This window comes from Panthera pardus, unplaced genomic scaffold (assembly GCF_024362965.1).
Source record: "Panthera pardus isolate Hobbes unplaced genomic scaffold, ASM2436296v1 HiC_scaffold_1, whole genome shotgun sequence".
In the NCBI taxonomy this organism is placed as follows: domain Eukaryota; kingdom Metazoa; phylum Chordata; class Mammalia; order Carnivora; family Felidae; genus Panthera; species Panthera pardus.
Window position 1 is genome coordinate 7643909 of NW_026526654.1, and position 20268 is coordinate 7664176.

The 20268-nt window shown below is 46.4% G+C and overlaps 1 protein-coding gene and 1 long non-coding RNA gene across 2 annotated transcripts in view; one reads left to right on the forward strand and one right to left on the reverse strand.

Annotated features, from left to right (window-relative positions):
• The window catches only part of LOC109260803 (ankyrin repeat domain-containing protein 26-like), a 135766-nt gene extending 122087 nt beyond the window's left edge, over nt 1–13679 (reverse strand). Inside the window, 4 exon segments of the mRNA XM_053901553.1 lie at nt 1638–1744; nt 8253–8426; nt 8588–8702; nt 13393–13679. Of these exon segments, the coding sequence (XP_053757528.1) occupies nt 1638–1744; nt 8253–8426; nt 8588–8702; nt 13393–13643 (647 nt within the window). The 5' untranslated portion in view covers nt 13644–13679.
• Nucleotides 13680–15608: 1929 nt separating this feature from the next.
• On the forward strand, nt 15609–19587 carry LOC128778275 (uncharacterized). Its single transcript, XR_008423782.1, has 2 exons — nt 15609–15757; nt 18989–19587. It is a non-coding gene; the product is annotated as an uncharacterized LOC128778275 (long non-coding RNA).
• The last annotated feature ends 681 nt before the right edge of the window (nt 19588–20268 follow it).

The following is a 20268-nucleotide window of genomic DNA, read 5'->3' on the forward strand; positions in this document are numbered from 1 at the left end:
TGCAGGCTTAAAATGATAATATTTTAATGCGAATGCTAACAAAATAGGCATAATTATAGTTAACGATGCTGATAAGCATATGGTAGGCACTAAATTAAATGCTATGTATATAAAATATTATTTACGCACACCCACCCTTGAAGGATATATTATTATCCTCCTTTTCATATCAGGAAACATATTTAGTGATGATACGTAACACTCCCAAGGTCACAACACCTAGCCAGTAGGAAAGCTATGAATCAACCTAGTCTTGTGTGAATCTAAAGCACATCTCTTCCTTCTTTATCACCCACCTATAACTTATCCTCATTAAAGGAAAAGTCTATACAGTTAAAGTTATCTTTCATCTTTCTACTCCTACCAATTGAAAATAAAATAAAAAATACATATACTGGACATGAAAAAGGATAAAACCTGATGAGACTTGGTAAGAGTAGTTAATCATCATTAGAGATCACCTAACGACATCAGTATTACTCAAAAAAGAAAAAAAAAGCAATTTAAAGAAAAGTGTCATCCAAAAGACACAAAAACTCCTATTTATGTTTAATATGCATCTTTTTTTTTAACATTTATTTGCTTTTGAGAGACAGAGCTCAAGCAAGGGAGAGGGAGAGAGAGCGGGATACACAGAATCCAAAGCAGCTCCAGGCTCCGAGCTGTCAGCACAGAGCCCGGCGTGGGGCTCGAACCCACGAACCATGACATCATGACCACAGCCAATGTCATAGACTTAAGCAACTGAGACACCCAGGCACCCCAATATACATCTTTGAAGGAAAATGTATATGAAGTAGAAACTATTTTTTTTTTTAGTTTATTTACGATTTATTTTGAGAAAGAGAGAGAGTGCACATGAGAGTGTGGGCAAGGGGCAGAGACAGAGAGAGAGAGAGAGACAGAGACAGAGACAGAGACAGAGAGAGAGAGAGAGAGAGACAGAGAGAGAGACAGAGAGAGAGAGAGAGATTGAGAATCCGAAGCAGGCTCTGCACTGTCAGCACAGAGCCTGATGTGGGGTTCAACCCACGAACCATGAGATGATCACCTGAGCCAAAGTCGGATGCTTAACCAACTGAGCCACACAGGTGCCTCTATGAAGTAGAAGTTTAAAAAATACCATAAAAGGTTTAAGAAGGCCAATATTGTGCCCTTAAGTAAATTAAGAGCTGAGAGTCCACCCTTTATAAAACTAAAATGAAATCCCTTTAGTTAACACAAAATCACGTGGCAGAAAAACAAACTAACAAACAAACAAACAAACAAAAAAACATTGCAGGAGCAACTGGGTGACTCAGTTGGTTAAGCATCAGACTCTTGACCTCAGCTTGGGTCTTGATCTCAGAGTCATGAGTTCAGGCCCAGTGTTGGACTCCACGCCGAACATGGAACCTACTTAAAAATAAACACTGCAAATGACATGAGTCAACATCATCAAGGAATATGAATTCTGCTATACCCTGTTCTTCATGTTGCCCAGTCAGAATAATTGCTTTCTACCTAACTGGTGATGTGTTGACATTTTTCACTATATAATTACAAATTAATCTTCTTCTTCTGAAGTTAATCTTCCTGACTTGAATAATTATTACCACTCTAGAACCATACTAAGGTTTAAAAGAAAACTACTGCACCTTTTTAATTTATCCTCTGCATGTGTATTTGCTGCCTTTTCTACCAGAACTTCCACTATTTGCTGTTTGTTTTCATTTACAGCAACTAGAAGTGGTGTGATGTTATCCTGTAAAAGAGCAAAAACAAATGAGAATTTACAAAATTACACCTTTCCATATGGAATTTTAAAACATACAAAAGATCCTCTAAACTGAAACATACAATACAAAAAGTAAATAAAAATGGCCTCTTCCTTCCCACCACTGTGCTTTCACCTGCTGCTGCTTCTCTTTAAAATAGCCCTCCTCCACGGGGGCACCTGGGTGGCTCAGTTGGTTAAGTGACCAACTGCAGCTGAGGTCATGAGCTCAGGGTTTGTGAGTTCTATCCCTGCATTGTGCTCTATGCTGGCAGCGCACAGCCTGGAGCCTGTTCCAGATTCTCTCTCTCTCTCTCTCTCTCTCTCTCTCTCTGCCCTCGCTCTCTCTCTCTCTCTCTCTCTCTCAAAAAGAAATACACATTAAAAATTGTTTTTAATAAAATAGCCCTTCTCCACCTCCTTCAACAGATTATATGAAGTCATTCTCCCAAACTCACTTCAAACACTCACTGGTTCCAAGATCGTTGCTTCTATCACAGTACTTATCATGGTATACTGTAGTTATTGTTCCCTATCTAAACCAAGAGCTTCTTGAGAGCAGGGGCTATTTCTTATCTCTATATCTCCAAACTCCAAAACACAGCAGTATATGCTTTAAGTACTTTTACTGAATTAATAACCTAAATGATGGTCTCTGGACTAGTGTTTCTTAAATTACCTTCCAAAGAATACCTACTTTGCCAGAAGGTAAGTACTATGTCCCATTGGAAAGATTTCATGATCATCTATGTTTGAGAAATATTATAAAACTGCATTATATGTCTGGCATTACAGAAATCCATTTAAATCTGCTCAGTCCCCATTTGACAATCCTTTTTGTGGCAAACATTCACATTTGAGGAATCAGAGTTTCAGGGATATAGTTTGGAGAGCTTTCCGATAAAGGTGAAGCTTTTCCCCAAGTTATACAAACTTGCTTGTCTTCTGTCAGCGGTATCAGGATCCACTGACATCCGAGATGTCAACATAAGGCATCGCTGCTCCAAATGGGTCACTAAGGACATGGGCTCAGAACTCCAAGAGTTAAGCTTCAAATGAACTTTGATTACTTAATATTAAATAGCCCATGGGCTTTCTCCTATTATAAAATGCTAAATTTTTATCTTAACTGTTGGGAAGCTCCATATGAAATTTTATTGTCAATTATAATAATCCTGGGACCCTAATACGTATCTACTTCTAAAAAAATCTGTTTGTATTCTAGTTGTATTCCAGTTTCCACTGGAATAGCTACTTACTTTATATTTTAGGCAAACTATAAATCAGAAATAAAAATATAATGGCTTATCAATAAAAACTCAAACACTGATTTATACAGATCATTTTTAGCATAATGAAAGTGACTACATTATTTGCATTTTTAGGGAACAATGCTGAGGAGAAAGAGAATATTGTCTGCAATGGGCATAACCTATTCAACTGTAACCATGATTAATCTAATACGGTTTGCAAATATTCCAATAGGAATACGATTATTCAAATTTTGTTTCTTTTAATGTTTATTTATTTTTGACAGAGAGAGACAGAGCATGAGCAGGCGAGGGGCAGAGAGAGAGGGAGACACAGAATCCGAAGCAGGCTACAGTCTCTGAGCTGTCAGCACAGAGCCCCACACGGGGCTCAAACTCACAGACAGCGAGATCATGACCTGAGCCGAAGTCGGACGCTCAACCGACTGAGCCACCCAGGCGCCCCAGGAATACGATTATTTATAGTACACAGAAGGAAAAAGTGTCTTGTTTTCAAACTAACTTATGGGGCACCTGAGTGGCTCAGTCAGTTAAAAGGCCGACTTCGGTTCAGGTCATGATGTCATGGTTTGTGAGTTCAAGCCCTGCATTGGGCTCTATGCTGACAGCTCAGCCTGGAGCCTGCTTGGGATTCTGTGTCTCCCTTTCTCTCTGCCCCTCCCCCACTCATGCACGTGCTCTCTCTCCTTGAAAAATCAATAAACATTAAAAAATGAATAGAATACAAAAACAACTTAGAAAGTCTAACTTGGAAAATTCAATCCTATTCCGAAGACACTAACATAAAATACAAAATATATATTATAAATTAATATGGATTGCCTTGAAAACCTTGAAATCTTTATCAAAATAGACCATAAAACAGAGGCGCCTGGGTAGCTCAGTCAGTTAAGCATCTGACTCTTGACTTTGGCTCAAGTCATGGTCTCACGATTCATGAGTTCAAACCCAGTGCCTCCTAGGGATTCTCTCTCTCTTTCTCAAAATTAACTTTAAAAAAAATTACCAAGGTTTCTTTGTGTCCAAAAGAGATCTGATTAACACAGTCTAATATATATACATATATATATATATATATATAAACATATATATAAATATACATATATATAAACATATATACGTATTATACATATATACATATGTATAATACGTATATATGTATATTTATATATATATAAACATATATACGTATATACATATGTATATATGTATATATGTATATTTATATATATATACATATATATGTATATATGTGTGTGTATAAATATGTGTGTGTGTATGTGTTTGTGTATATCACACAAATATATGATATATATGTGTGTATATATATATATACACACACACATATTATATATATATATATATACACACACACACACATATATGATATATATATATATATATATATATATATATAATAAAACAGTAATTGTAAACGCATTGCTTATGAAAGCAAAGTAGGTGACTCGAGTAAGTGAAGAACCTAAGTGGGGACAGTAGCAAACTGGAGACACACATACCTCATATAAAAAGGTCAGCCGCTGAAATGCATACCAAACAGTAGTATGGGCTCAAAGTTCCAGGGATGATTCTATAAGAAGTGTCTGAAATCCAGATTTCTGCATGAGTGTCATAATTTTAAATGTTGACTCAATTTATGGAGGAAACGAAACACATCCAGGGGCCAAATTTAGTCAATAGCCCACGGGTATTTTGGTTGTGCATAAAGCAAATATTTGTATGTAAATCTTTCCTGAAGTATCAGTATCACGTTTTAGCAAAAACTTAGGCCCCAACATGTAATAAAAATTGCTATTAAGACTCATAAGAGGGTAGGGGGGCCTGGGTGGCTCAGTCGGTTGAGCGTCCGACTTTGGCTCAGGTCACGATCTTGCGGTCCATGATTTCGAGCCCCGCGTCAGGCTCTGGGCTGATGGCTCAGAGCCTGGAGCCTGCTTTCACTTCTGTGTCTCCCTCTCTCTCTGCCCCTCCCCTGTTCATGCTCTGTCTCTCTCTGTCTCAAAAATAAATAAATGTTAAAAAAAAATTAAAAAAGAAAAAAAACAAGAAAAAAAAAAGACTCATAAGAGGGGAGCCTGGGTGGCTTAGTCAGTTGAGCATCTGACGCTTGACTTCAGCTCAGGTCATGATCCCAGAGTTGTGGGACTGAGTCCTGCATCAAGCTTGGCACTGAGCTTGGAGCCTGCTTGAGGTTCTCCCTCTCTCCCTCTGCCCTTCTCCCCCACTCACACTCTCTCTGTCTAAAAGAATCACAACAAAAAGACTCGTAACACCCACTTTAAGAATTTTTCCAATGCTTCTTAAAACCGCAATCTATCTGTGTTTAATTCTCCCAGACTGTTAATCAAATAGACAAATTAGTTCACAACTATGCTGAAACTAAATTATGAAAACAATTCTCAACTGTATTGTCACTAACTACATTTCCATGTTTAAAACTACCATTTGGATTATGCCAGGGCTATATGAATTTAACAGACATCATAAGACAGTCGGTCACATAGCTTCAACTAATAAAGAAGATTGAAGATTTTCTCCTATTGCAATCAGGAAAACACTGCTTGTGATAACCAAATGGCTATGAATATGAGAGAGAGAGAGAGAGAGAGAGAGAGAGCAAGCGTGAGCGAGTGGGGGAGGGGCAGGGAGAGAGATTCTCATGTGTCTCTGCACCATCAGTGCAGAGCCCAATGTGGGGCTCAAACTCACAAACCATGAGATCACAACCTGAGTGGAAGTCAGACGCTTAATCAACCGAAAAACCTGGGTACCCCTGCATTCAGTAGTTAGCTTTTTTAAATTTTTTTTAAATGTCCACTTTTTGTGGAAGAGAGAGAAAGAGCACGAGCAGGGGAGGGGCAAAAAGAGAGGGAGACTACAGAATATGAAGCAGGCTCCAGGCTCTGTCTAAGCTGTCAGCACAGAGCCCAACACGGGGCTAGAACTTGTGAACTGTGAGATGATGACCGGAGCCTGAAGTCAGACGCTTAACCGACTGAGCCACCCACACACCCCAGTAGTTCTTAACCAAGAGTTGTAGCACAGTCTCAAAAAAAATATTTCTAAATATCCATGTCTATGTATACATGTTACTAGATTTACTCAAACTCTTCAGGGGAGAGTTTAGGCTTGTTAAAAAAAAAAAAATTGAAACTTCCCCAGGGCACGGGGATTCACCACCACAATTCTAGCTGAGAGCTGGTGCAGCAGACAATCACATCAGTCTCATCTATGTGGCCAACTCCCTCTATCATTTAAAGATTTAGCCAAAAGAATGACTTATCAAAACTGCATTTAATTTCCCTGAGCAGAGGTAGAACAGGGACTAAATGTAAAGTCAAAATGCAACTTGATTGCATTACTTTTAAACTTCTTACTTCCCATCAAGATATTCTAGATTTCAGAGCAGAGTTTAGACTCTTACCTAAGTGGCTGTTTCTGCCAGAATAGGATTATATGACAGTTAATTATTTGTTCTTTCTTCTCCTTGCCCACTTAATCAACCACCTGTTCACTGCCAATCTGATTTCCTCTGAGTCCTCCTACACTTGGTCTCTAGGCAGGTTTACAACTCACTCTTTCCCTAAGTAACAATTATTCCCCTCAAAAATTGAAGACTCCTTGACTAAACATATAAACTGAAGGGGAAAAAATAAACAATAAAACAAACAACCTCTTCTTGTTATTTTCTCTCACTTGTCAAATTTCCAAATTGGCCCACTTAGTTCTGACTGCTCCCTCCTTTCCCCTTTTTTCTCTTAAGCCTTGGCCAATAAAAGATAAATCCCATTTTTATAAATCACTTTTTTATCAAATAGGAACTTGTCAACAGCAGCAATATTTTTTATTGTAAAATGCATTTCTTTTCTTTGAGTTTTAAGACAAAACCTAGGGCAAATTTTGCTTTCCTGTGTTGTTTTTCACTAATAAAAAAAAAAAAATTGGATGGGAAAAATATTTGAAAATAAAATAAGTTTTACCTTTAACAAATATATTGTTTTCATAAATATTTGTCATAAATACATAAAACAAAGCAGTATTCTCTGTTTCTTTAGAAGTATCCTTATTTAAAATGAAATCTTAGGGGTGCCTAGGTGGCTCAGTTGGTAGAGCATCCAACTTCGGCTCAGGTCTTAATCTCATGGCTCATGAGTTCATGCCCTGCATTGGGCTCTGTGCTGACAGCTGGGAGCCTGGAGCCTGCTTCAGATTCTGTGTCTCCCTCTCTCTCTCTGCCCCTCTCCCCTTCTTGTTCTGTCTCTGTCTCTCTCTCTCTCTCAAAAATAAATAAAAAATAATAGGAAGAAAGAAAGAAAGAAAGAAAGAAATAAAGAAAGAAAGAAAGAAAGAAAGAAAGGAGAAATCTTAGATAAATAAGTTATTGCCAAATATTCTCATTCAGGGAATCCTTGAACTTCCGAATACGTAAAATTGACCCTGCCCGTGTCAACCAAGGGTGTTCCTCTAGGGGCTTCAGCAGTGAGAGGTAATGCATGTCAAAGAAAAGGCAGGTGGGCCAGCAAGCGTGGCCATCATCTACTCCCCGTGTACAGCTACAACCCTGCTGAGGAGCTACACAAGGTTGAGCAGGAGCTACTCTCTGAAGTGGGACACCCCAACATGGTACATGGCTGGTCGAGTGGCTACCAACACAAGAAGATGCCTTTGGTGGATGTCAAGACATGACCTGACCCCAATGCCCTCATCTTCAGAGCACCGGGGCCTGCAGTGCCCAGCACCTACAACCTGCTGCTTTCTCCTCCCACTTGCACACATCCAAGCTCTCCCTGCTGGGTCTGGGTGTCCTTTCCTCCTCCCACCTATCCCCAGCAGCACCCCTTGCCTAAGCCCCTGCATAGCACCCAGCCTCCATCGTCACCTCACTCCCCTCTAGACCTTTAGTCCTTTATGGGCTCTGAGACTACCATCCACTTGTAGGCACTAATGGAAACATTTTCTTTCTGGGGTGGAAGGGTGGCTGGGAGATACAACTTTGCCCTTTCTGTGGGCACTACTTTTTTCTAGCCCTCCCTGACTTGGCATTGGAGTTATTTCCATGATGACAGGGCCTGATATATAGAATTCAGTGAGTGAGTGTGTGTGTGCGTGCGTGCGTGTGTGTGTGTGTGAAATAAAACATTTTGTGGTTAAAATATTCACATATATATATAAAATTTCAAATACTGTATAAATTAGTTCTTTACCTTATTTCTTGCTTCAGTATTCGCATTGTATAGCAGCAGCTTCTCTATTATGGATATATTATCACCAAAGGCCGCATAGTGGAGAGCAGTGTTGCCACTCACATCCCTAATATTTGGATCGGCACCATTTTCCAATAGTATGTTTACACATTTCTCTTCCTGGCACTGTATGGCCTGTCAGTGATATGCCAAGAAACAGAGTGTAAATTCTGAGAATTTAAAGTAAGCATGCCACAGGTTTCACCAATTCGTTTTGTTTCAAGGCAATAATTTCATTTTCATTCTAAGTAATGACATCAAATCTATCTCAGGCAGACATAGCTGGTACTACATACCTTCATGAGAGCTGTCCTGTTTTCATGATCACAGAGGTTAAGATGACATTTCCTCTCTACTAGGAGGCTCACCACTTCTGGATGGCCATTGGCACAGGCCAAATGGAGAGCAGTCCTAAAAAAGTGAGAGGACTTTTTAGGAAATGATAGTGCACTCTCTCAAAACTTGCAGTTAATTCAGGAAATTGTAAACATTAAGTAGCATGTTATTCCTATGCCTCCAAAACAAAGATTCAGTTTTCCTCTGGAGAAAGTACAATATTTAGTAGTGATTACTCATCACACTAATAAAAGAGCAGCCTGTTTGAAGAGAAAGAGCATGACCTGGGGATTCAGCTCCACCTGGGTTTGAATCCTAGTTTAACTCTGTCACTCACTAGTTATTGCTTAGACTTATCCTCAATGTCCTCAACAAAAGGGGATAAAAATAGTAGTTGTCTTGTGTCACCTGGCTAGCTCAGTCTGAAGAGCATGTAACTCTTGATCTCAGGGTCGTGAGTTTGAAGCCCCACATAGGTGTAGAGATTAGTAAAAAAAAAAAAAAAAAAAAAAAAAAAAAAAAAGATAATAATGAAATGAAATGAAATGAAATGAAATACTGAGTAGTTATCTCACAAGACCTCGTTGTGATGCTTAAATGAGGATCTATGCAAGTATTTAGAACACCTCCTAGCACAAATAACATCTCAATAGTTGTTGGATAATATAATTTTTACCATTACTACTGCTTTACATAGACAACACTTCAGTTAGGTACCTTGATACAATTACACCTACGTTGCAGATATGTTTTAAGGATTAGCAAGAATACTGCGTTTCAATGATTCCAAGATGCTCATTTTGTCACATTTTAATATCTCTGACATTGGAACGCAATTTATAACTCAAAATGTCTTACAACTGTAAATGGCAGGACTTTAAAAAAATAATTGGCATATAAAATAGTGGGACATCATAGAATCTTGGTGTCTTCCATTATGTGAAATGATGGTATATACAATAGGTCTATTGCAGTTCTAGTCATATGATTGGCACTTAAATAAATTTTAGTTCTGAAAAGCATTATAGGAAAAGAGGACTAAATTAACAAAAGGAAAACATTTTTTAAGGACTTCTTACTTTGCTTCTCAAGAAAGTTTAAGCCACAGGAAACTCAGGATTCCAATGACTAGGAACAGCTCATTTTATTAAATATTGAGGTCTACAGATTGTACGAAAATCAAGTATTTCCAGTGATCAATATTAGTACCTACTACTCTCATAAATTTCAGAAGGGCAGGTAAAGGTTATCTTTTACAATTTTCTATCTTCAGAAACTTTGAAAGGAAGGAGGAAAACTTCCCATTGAGATTAAGTCCTAATACTTCAATGTAAAATTTCTCATCTTAGGGGTGCCTTGCCGGCTCAGCCAGTACAGCATAGGACCTTGATCTCAGGGTTGTAAATTTGAGCCCCACAATGGGTATAGAGATTGCTTAAAAATAAAATCTGGTGCAGAGCCTGCTTTAGATGCTCTGTCCCTCCTCTCCCTTTCCCTCTCCCCCTGCTCATGCTTTCACCCTCAACAATAAATAACACTTAAAACATAAAGTAAACAAGATAAAAGCTGGGGCACCTGGGTGGTTCAGTCTGTTAAGCGTGGAGCTCTTGATCGGGCTCAAGTCACGATCTCATGTTCACTGGCTCAAGCCCCATGCTGGGACTCTTTGAAAAGTGTATTGGAAAAGTTCCTGCTTTCAGCACGGGGCCTGCTTGGGATTCTCTCTCTCTGTCCTTCCATTGCCCCCACCCCCAACCCCACCCCATCCCTCTCAAAAAATAAATAAATAAACTTAAAAAAATAAAATCTTTAGAAAATAAATAAATAAAATTCCTCATCTTGCTCATCCTGTGCAAAATGAAGTCTTTGTGAACAAAAGGATCTTGGGTAGAGTATGTCCGCTAAATAATATATGTGCAGGTTCTAGGTGATAAATAAATGGATGCAAAGAGTGGATAAATACATTTGGAGAGTTCAATATTTTTAAAGAAAGGTATATAAAGGAAAGCATACTTCTGAAACAGTAAATAAACACTTATATTTGCTAAGTCTTATTTTTTTCATAAGCACACAACTAATATATTTTATTTTCATGATTAATATAAACCATTTACCTATTACACATAATAAAGCTACCTATAACAGAAAACATATGTATATGCTTAATATGTGCATAATAAAATCTACAAGTGCAAATAAAAATACTCCCTTTACTTCTGAAGAGGCCAAAAGTTGTCCAAATATGCCAATCCTCAAAAAACATTTTAATTAACTCACTTTTCTTATTTTACATCCAAAAATATTTTTTAACACAAAGTGAGAAATTATTTTTATGTATATAAGATCAATATTCTTGCTCTTCTCCAGGATTACTTCAACGACAATAAACCCTTTCTGTTGATAATAAACTTTTAATAGGACCTTTATACACCTTTTCCTGTAGAAAGCACAGATTTTCTTTGAAGGCAAAGAAAAATGCATGTAAATACAAAGGCTCAGAAATAACAAATGTCATCACATTTTGTGCATTTTTGGGCTTAACATAAAACCGTAGTCTGCTTGTGTGTACCTATGATCACACTGATTTTTGTTCTCACTTAGTGATCAACTAAAGCACAGCTCTGCATCTCTGTGTATATCTATTATCTATGCCACTTTCAATGATCACATATCCATCTTATGGATGCAATGACATTTACTTATAAAAGCCATTATACGAGTTCTTCTTAATACATTGCTATTTTAAATAGTGCTGAGAAAAGCAAAATGTATGTCATTTATCTCTAGTGATTTCCTAAAGATATTTTAGTAGAAATAAAATTGATGGGTAAAAGGAATACATATTTTTTAAATGTGGTACTTACACCAAATTGTCTATTGGAAAGTCGAAAACAACTTAAACTTTAGCGGCAGTATAAGCACCATCACTCTATTTTCACAAAGGTTGTAGATGGAAAACTGTATTTCAGTCCCTTTTTCACTTAAATTTCTTTTTTCCCAGGGACACTATATTTCCCTATGTCCACTGGTCCCTTGTAGATATGCAAAGAAATACTTTGCACGATTTCAAATTACAGGTTTTTGTTCGTTTTGATTTCAAAGACTTCCCTGTAAAACGAAGATAGATTCTGTTGTCTGATACAAATATGTTGTAAATATTTGCAAGTGCATTGTCTTTTATTTTAATAATATTATTTTCTGATAGAGGCTTTTAGTTTTTTATGTTGCTAAATCAATCTCCAGAATTCTTGATTTAAAAAAATATTTTTTAATATTTATGTATTTTTGGGAGACAGAGACACAGCGTGCAAGCAAGGGAGGGGCAGAGAGAGAGGGAGACACAGAATCTGAGCTGTCAGCACAGAGCCTGAAGCGGGGCTCGAACCCACAAAGCACGGGATCATGACTCCCAAAGTCAGACCGCTTAACTGACTGAGCCACCCAGGGGCCCCAATTTTTTTTTTTTTTTTGAGAGAGAAATAGAGAGAGACAGAGAGAGAGAGAGAGAGAGAGAGAGAGAGAGGCAACACAGAATCCCAAGCATGCTCCACATTGACAACAGGGAGCCCGTCGAAGGGCTTGAACCCATGAACACCTGAGATTATGACCTGAGCCGAAATCAAGAGTCAGAGGCTTAACTGACTGAGCCACCCAGGCACCCCCCAAAAGTCTTGCTTTTCAAGTCATTCTTAGGATGGGTAAATAGGCATTTGTAGGATTTTTTTCTGTTACTTTTCTTATTTTGCCTATTAAAATTTTTAAATTGATACCCCATCTGGAACTTAATTTAGGGAGATAAAATTCTAACAAGTTTTCTCCAAATCGGCTGTTTCTCCACTACTTACGAATAGTTCACCTTTTCCTACTAATATGAAATGTCACCAGTATGAAATTCTAAAGTCTTATGTATATTTGAGCGTTGGTCATGTTCTACTCTGCACCACTCCTTTATCTGTCTTTTCAGCTGTGTGTAAATGAATAATTTGTGGAAATTTCAGGTACATTTTGATATCTGGAAGGGCAATCTACCTCCTATATAAAAACATAAGTTCTTAGGTTAATTCCAGTTTGTTAACATACAGTGTTCTCTCAATTTCAGATGTACAAGATAGTGAGTCCAAAAATTTCCTTAATGACATCACAAGAAGAGCATGTGTAGCTCAAAATTCTTAAAACCAGGATGCTTTCATTTGCTTTACTTAACACTGACAAATACAGGAAGGGTACACATTTTGAGAAAAAGGAGTCCTCCTATTCAGAGCCATCTTCCACTTCAAAATGTCCTTCCAAGGTCCCTCAGGAAATAGCACACATACCTAAGTGTACACAGACATAAACTGGATACTGGATTTTGTCCCAAGAATTTCTAGCCCAGAACTTGATTACAGGAATTATTTCTCCCATTATGCGCTTTTCTGTGACGTTATGGTATGAAAATGAGTCCATTAAAAACAACATGTTGTCGACACTTAATTTCGTGTGTATTGCTATTGAAATTTGGGTAAATCACGTCAAACTTGAGAGTCAAGTGGTCTGTTCAGGAATTACCGGGTAGGTGCCAGGGCAGCTGAAGACTTTGTTTTTGCCGCTCACACTGTCGGCCTGGTGCTAGACCACGTAGGGTTCCCACGACCGAGGGGCAGCGGGACCTCAGGAACCCAGCCCCCTGAGGGAGGGCTCGGATGCACAGGTAGAGCTAGGCCAGGTGTGCTCTTCTCCCAGGTCCGTCCCACCTCCTCCCTGCCAGCCTCCAAGCCCCTATTACCTGTTCATCTTGTCTCTATCATCCACGCCATTTTCCCCCATGAACAGAATCTGTTGCACTTGTGCTGCGTTGCCCACACAGGCAGCCTTGTGGATCTTTCTGAGATCTCTGTCTTGGACATGGTAACCCAGCAGCAAGTTGTCAATTCTATTGTTCTTCTGCCCAACGCCCCTGCCCTGCCTCTGCAAGCCAGAAGCGGAGCCCAAGGGCGACATGCCCTTCTCCCTCCCGAACCCCCAAATCCTCTTCATGGCGAAGCCTGCGGGCTCCACAGAGACTTCACCCCGCCCTCCCTTTCCACTACCTCCGGAGCCCAACACTAGCGCTGGAGACAGGCCAAACCCGCCTGGCCACAACACCCCAGCAGTGAGGATCCGGGTTTGGGTAGCTGCCACTTCTCAGTAACCGGCAACAAGCAATACCGCCAGACACAAGCGCGCTTGCGCACTTCAGAAGAGGCAACCAATGCGCATGCGCACAGAAGCCTAACTGTCAACGGTACCCACAGCTCCAAAGCCCCCGTCCGCCGGCCCAGCGCGGCGCAGCGAACAGAGGGGAGGGGGCTCCGGTGGGGGGTAGGGCGGGGTCCCAAGCCGCGGAACCGAGCGGGAGCCAGCACCTCTGCTCGCCACGCTCGGGTCTCGCCTCGGCACCCTTCTCGCCCCACGCGCGCCTCCCGAGGGCCCCGCCCCCGCGCCGGGGCCCAGGGTGCAGCCAGGCTGCCGTGCCTGGACCGTGGGAAGGGCTGGAGGCGGGGCGTGAGGCGGGGAGAGGGGCCGGGCCGGGGCCGCGACGCCCGCGAAGCCTGGAGCCCGCTGCAGCCGCCACCGGATCCCGGGATGGGACGAGAGACTGCGGCGGAAGCCAGCATCTCCCAGCCTGGGGCCCCGGGGGCCGCGGAGCCAACGCCGCCGCCGCCGCCACCGCCGCCGCTGTTGCCTCTGCTGCTGAGACCAGGCTGGAGATGGGTGAGTTGACACTGGCGTCCCGGGGGACCCGCGCCACAGCCCCTCCATCCAGGCACTCCTAGCCCTCGGCCTTGAACTCCGCGCTGCCGGCCCAACCCCCCCCCCCCCCCCCCACGCCTTCAGGGCTCCCACAGCCCCCTCCCTCCCTGAGCATGACCCTAGGGGCGGGAGCGGAACCCAGGGGCCGTGGGTTGGGGGCTTGGAGACAGGGAGGTGGGGGCCGGATGCCTGGGAGACTGTTGGGCTCCCACTCCCACGCCCAGGCCCAGCGGGGCACTGTGAACGGAGGGGAGGGGGCTCCGGTGGGAGGTGGGGCGGGGTCCGGAGCTGCCAGGCCAGGCGGGAGCCCGCACCTCTGCTCGCCGCGCTCAGGCCTGCCTTTGGCACCCCTCTCGCCCCACACGCCACTCCCGGGGGGCCCCTTCCCCGCGCCGCGTCCCAGGGTGCAGACTGGCCGCCGTGCCTGGACCGCGGGAAGGGGTGGAGGTGGGGCCGGGACGCGGGGCTATGGGCCGGGCGCGGGGCCGCGATGCCCGCGATGCCGGGCGCATGCCTCAGCCTCCGCCCGAGCCCGAGATGGTGTCAGAGGCTGCAGCAGACGCCAGCATCTCCCCGCCTGGGCCTCGAGGACCGCGCAGCCATCGCCGCCGCCGCCGCCACCGCCGTTGTTGCCTGCGCTGCTGAGACCAGGCTGGAGATGGGTGAGTTGACCCTGGCATCCTAGGGACCCCGCTCCGCAGCCCCTCCATCCACGCCCTCCTCCTGGCCCTCCGCCTCCATCTCTGCGCTCCCGGCACAACCACCCTCCCACGGCGTCAGGGCTCCCACAGCCCACTCCCTCCCTGAGCGTGACCCTTGGGGCAGGAGTGGGAGCCCCGGGCCCGGGTGTTGGGGGCGTGGAGACAGAGAGGTGAGGGCCGGATGCCAGGGAGACTATTGGATGCCAGGGAGACTGTAGGGCCCCGCGCCTACAGGGGAACTGCGAACAAAGGGCAGGGGGCTCCGGTGGGGGAATGGGGTGGGGTCCGGAGCCGGGGAGCCTGGCGGGAGCCGGCACCTCTTCTCGCCTAGCTCCGGCCTCCCCTTGGCACCCCTCTCGCCCCACACACCCTTCCCGGGGGGGGTCCCTCCCCCGCGCCGCGTCCCAGGGTGCAGCCTGGCGGCGGTGCCTGGAAGGCGGGAGGGGTGGAGGTGGGGGCGTGAGGCGGGGATGTAGGCCGGGCGTGGGGCCTCAAGGTCCATGATGCCCTGCGCTCGCCCCAGACTCTGCAGGAGCTCGAGTTGGGGTGAGAGGCTGCAGCAGACGCCAGTATCTCCCCGCTGGGGCCTCGAGGGCCGCGCAGCCATCGCCGACGCTGCCGCTGTTGCCTGCGCTGCTGAGACCAGGCTGGAGATGGGTGAGTTGACCCTGGCGTCCAGGGTGACCCTAGCCGCAGCCCCTCCATCGCCGCACTCCTGACCCTCCGCCTCCATCTCTGGGCTCCCGGCCCAACCCCCAACCCGCCAAGCCGTCAGGGCTCCCACAGCCCCCTCCCTCCCTGAGCGTCACCCTAGGTGCGGGAGTGGGAGCCCCAGGAACAGGGTTTGGGGGCTTAGAGACAAGGATGTGGGGGCGGGATTCCAGGGAGACTACTGGGCTCTGATGCCCCCTCCCCCATCCAGGCTGGCCCCAGGACCTTTCCCAGGCCCTGGAGGGCAAAGCCTCATGCCTTAGATCCCCTCCTTAGGCCTGGGCAGGGGCATCCCCTACGCGAGGGGCTCAAAAGGCTCTTTGTGAGCTCTGCCCCCCACTCCCCAAGCCTCCAGCTTGGGGGTCCTGGAACAGGGCGGGAGCGGAGGCTGGGACTGTGGCTGCTTGTCTGGACCAGGCAGAGGGGCGTGGGGAGAGCACCCTTAGTCCTTTAGTTGGGGTTGGGGGGGGGGGGCGTGGCGAGGCTCAGTTGCTTTTCACTGCACTGGGAAGGGTGGGGAAGGGAACCTGGCTGGAGGAGGGCTCTATCAATATCTGCAAATAGTGAGTTCTGGAAGCTGGGTTGGGGAGGGGAGCTTGGATGTAAGTCAGAATGGTGGCACCTGAGCTGGAGTGCCATGAGAAGCAGAGGTGGGTCTCAGCCAGCTCTAGTAGCTGGAGGTCATGTGACTCTCCTGGCTCTGGAAGACTCCCTTGAAGGCCTGTGGGCAGGAATACTACCCCAGAGAGACCCCTCCATGGCTCCCCAGAACTGGCACTGCCCCATCCCCATAGCACTCTTTGCCACTCCTGGGACACCAGTCCTGACCTGCCTTGATGGGGAGCTGTGGATACTGGCGGGTCACCTCCCCGGGCAGGGCAGGTACTGAAGATCCAGGCCTCCGGGTGCTGAGGAGATAGGCACAGGGTCTTGGGAAAGTTTGGAAGAGGTTCTGCCAGCCCAGGGAGGAGAGAGAAGTTGCTGGAAGAGTTGGCTTGCTCAGCACTAAAGGGAAGGGCACTCTAGGTAGAGGGAATGGCTGGAGCAGAGGCTGTGAGATGTGAGCGCCTGGTCAGGGTGGAGAGTTGTGGAAGGGGGGGCTGGTCAGGTATGGGAGTGACCCACGTGAACGAAGGGAAGGAGGGCCAGGTGGAGGTGAGGTGTCAGGCCATCCCAGCGAGCTGGCCCAAGCAACCTCCCAAGGACAGTGAGGAGCTGATGGGGCGGCAGTGCTGCCATCTGGCTCAGCAGCCCCTCTGGAGTCTGCCCAGGGTCCCTGCTGTGGTCAGGGCTGCTTGGCTCACATCTGCCGGTGGCTGGACCACCCCAAGCAAGCCCGCTTTCTGAGTCTCAGTGTCCACATCTGTCAAACGGGGAGACTCCTCCACAGGGTTGTGGGGAGGTCTGCATGAGGTGATGAGTGTAGGGAGCCCAGCACCTGAGAAGGCCTCGGGAAATCCTTGGCCGCTGTGCCAGTATGTTTACCTGGAAAACGGGGGCATTGATGTCAGCTGGTGGGCCAGTCTCAATTTACCCTGTGGCGATGAGGATCCTGTGAGGGCTGGATGTGACCCAGGGAAGCCAGGGCTGGGGGCACTGCAATCCGTGTGCTCATGCTATTCTGGAAGAAGAGAGAAGCAGTGGGTGGCGGCCGGGGCGGGGTGGTCCTCCTTGTGCCCCTATGGGCACCTTAGCCATGGCATTCAATGGACCCTGCTGTGTTCCCCAAGGCCAAAGCCTCTTTGTTCTCCATGCTGCACGATGCACCCCTTCCTCCTAGTCAGCCCTAGCCCTGCACAAAGGGGGTCCAGGGCTCCCTTCCAGAAGGTTCTTCAGACACTGAGACCAACAAACACAATATCTTCCTGCGAGGGGCACTGTCATGGGCAGCCGGGTGGAGAGGACACAGACCTTAGCCCCAGGAGAATGGAATCTAGTTGGGCAGCAAAACCAGTCGGGCCTCCATGGTCTTGCGTAGCACTGTGCTGGCTGCTTAGGGGTGTGTTTGGGGGGCCGGGGTTGGGGGGATGGGGGGCTGGGCGTTGCAATAATTGCACCATGGGACAGTCAAGGGCAGAAGTTAAAAGCAAGGACTCCAGATCCAGTGGCCCAGGTTCAAATCTCAACTCTGCCACTTCTTACTGTGTGAACGTGGACTGGTGACTCTGCCTCTCTGTGCCTCTGTTTCCTTGCCTGTAAGATGGGAACGAGGCACACTAGTGCTATTTGAACAGCTTGGTTCAGTTTCTAGTGGGCATTTATGCCCCCTCTTCCAGAATGGGTCTCCCAGTTCACCCCTGCGTCCTGGAAGACTACACAGCCTGCTCCAGTAGGCTATCGTCTTCCTCTTGTGTGTGAGTCCCTATAGGCGGGGGCCTGCCTTTCTGTGTCCGTTGCTTGGGCAGGGGGCAATGGTGTGCTGGCAACAGGCCCTCTGGGAGAAAAAGGTACCTGATAAACAGCGTTGGCAGGTTTCCATGGTGTAAATCTTCCAGCAAGGCCCATTTGAGGCTACCAACAGCTTAACCATCTCGCAGTGGGAGCTGGTCCATGCCAGCTTTAGCACCCAGGCATTCAGTAGGTGCTTAATAAATGATGGTTGAATAAGGAGAGAAGGCTCCAGAGACTTGGAGAGCTGCCAGGCCATACTGTAGCTGAGAGAGGGAGGCATCCGACAGGCTGAGGCCAGGACAAGAGACCACTCTGAATAAGTAACCCATGGTGAGATGGAGGGCAGAGGGGAAGGAGGACTGGTGTCCTCCCTTCCTGGGAACCTCTGCACCTCTGACCCTGCGTCACTTCTGTTCTGGATCCTCTTGACCTTGGCCTGGTTTGGGCTGTCTGCACAGCATGACCTAACTGGATCCCAAGCATTAACCTGACAGAGCTCTGAGAAAGGGTCCAGACGGGTCTCAAATGTCAGATTCTATTCCCTTGCTTATGCTGTTCCCTCTGCCTGAATGTCTGTTCCACCCACTTCTTCCTATGTGCCCTGAAACTCTGTCACCCTTCAAAAGCCTCCACCCCAAATCCCACAGACCCTCCTCCCCTTCTGCTGTTTCTCTGGCCTTGCAGCCCCTCTCGTGTGCACCCTGCCTGTCCATAAAAATATTAGTAGCTAACATTGCATCTGGACAACGACCTGTGATAGAGGTACTGTGATAATCCCTTTTGCAGATGGGGGAATGGAGGCTCTGTCTTGTTAACGACCACCCATCCTTTGCCTCTCAGCTTGAGCATCCGTTCATTGTGCAGAGAGGCTCCTTGCTGTGGGCTGGGCAGAGTACCACTTCTCTTTCTTCAGTGTGTTTGCTGTGGCGTGTTCCACTAGGCCGTGAGTTCCCTATCCTATAGGAGCTTGAATGAATGAAAGAATGAATGAATGAGTGAATGACTTTCAGCCCCAGGGAGCATCCCTGTTCTTTTACCCATTCCTCCTCCCTTTCCATCCCTGTGGGAGGAGACTGACCCTCCAGAGGGCATCCTCACACCATGGAGGGATGGTCACAGGGACCCTGCTTAGCCACACCTGCCAGAAGGGAAAGGGAAGTGAGGCTTTGGGCGGGGCTGAAAGCAGGCATGGTGGAAGGGTAGTGGACCACCCACCTGTGGTCTAGAGTGGGGCTGACATGGGCCCACAGCACTGCCTGTAACCCAGGAAGTTAACGGGGTCTCAAAATACTTTTTCTTGCACCGCCCCAAGTGGAAATTCCCCTGTTGGCCCACTTATTTTCGTTTTATCTAGAAAAATAAAGTTGGAAACAATCATTCACACACCCTAATTACTCCATTGCTTTATGAATTTAGAGCCTGTTTGGCTCTAGACTTTGGCTCCTGCTGAAGGAGGAATCCCCTGGGAGGGGCAGGGTGAGGGCCAAGGCAGGAGGCCAGAGTCTGCTCTGACGCTGGGGCCTCCTCGGGGTCTGCCCTCCAGTTGCCCTCTCCTAGCAGGCTGGGAACTTCCCAGAAGCAGCAGCTCAGATTGGGGTCTGAGCAAGGGAGGGTGGCCAGAGGCAGTCTCCAGGATTCTGGTTGACTGGGGCCCAGAATGGATGACTTCCCAGGCTGTTCTACCCCACCTCGACCTCTGAGTCATAATAATTTGCTGCTATTTATCGAGCACTTACTATGTGCTGGGCGCTGGGCCAAGCACTTTGTCGGCATCATCTCAGCTATGCCTGCTAACTTCCCTTGAAGCAGGTACTATTATTCTCCCCTTTTGGCACTTTGAGGGTGCCTGGGGCCCGGGGCACAGGGCCGGGAAGTGGTGGGGCTGGGATTGTATCCAGCCTGAAGGACCCCCATAGCCCGATGGGGCCCCTTGGATAGACCCCTCAGTCACTCAAAAGGGAACGGTCTCTGAAGCCTGGACGCCCAAGACAACCACGTCACTGGTGTCCTGGCCTCCAGGCCACCCTCCTTGTGGCCCTGATTGCCACTCCCTTCTTCCCCATAGT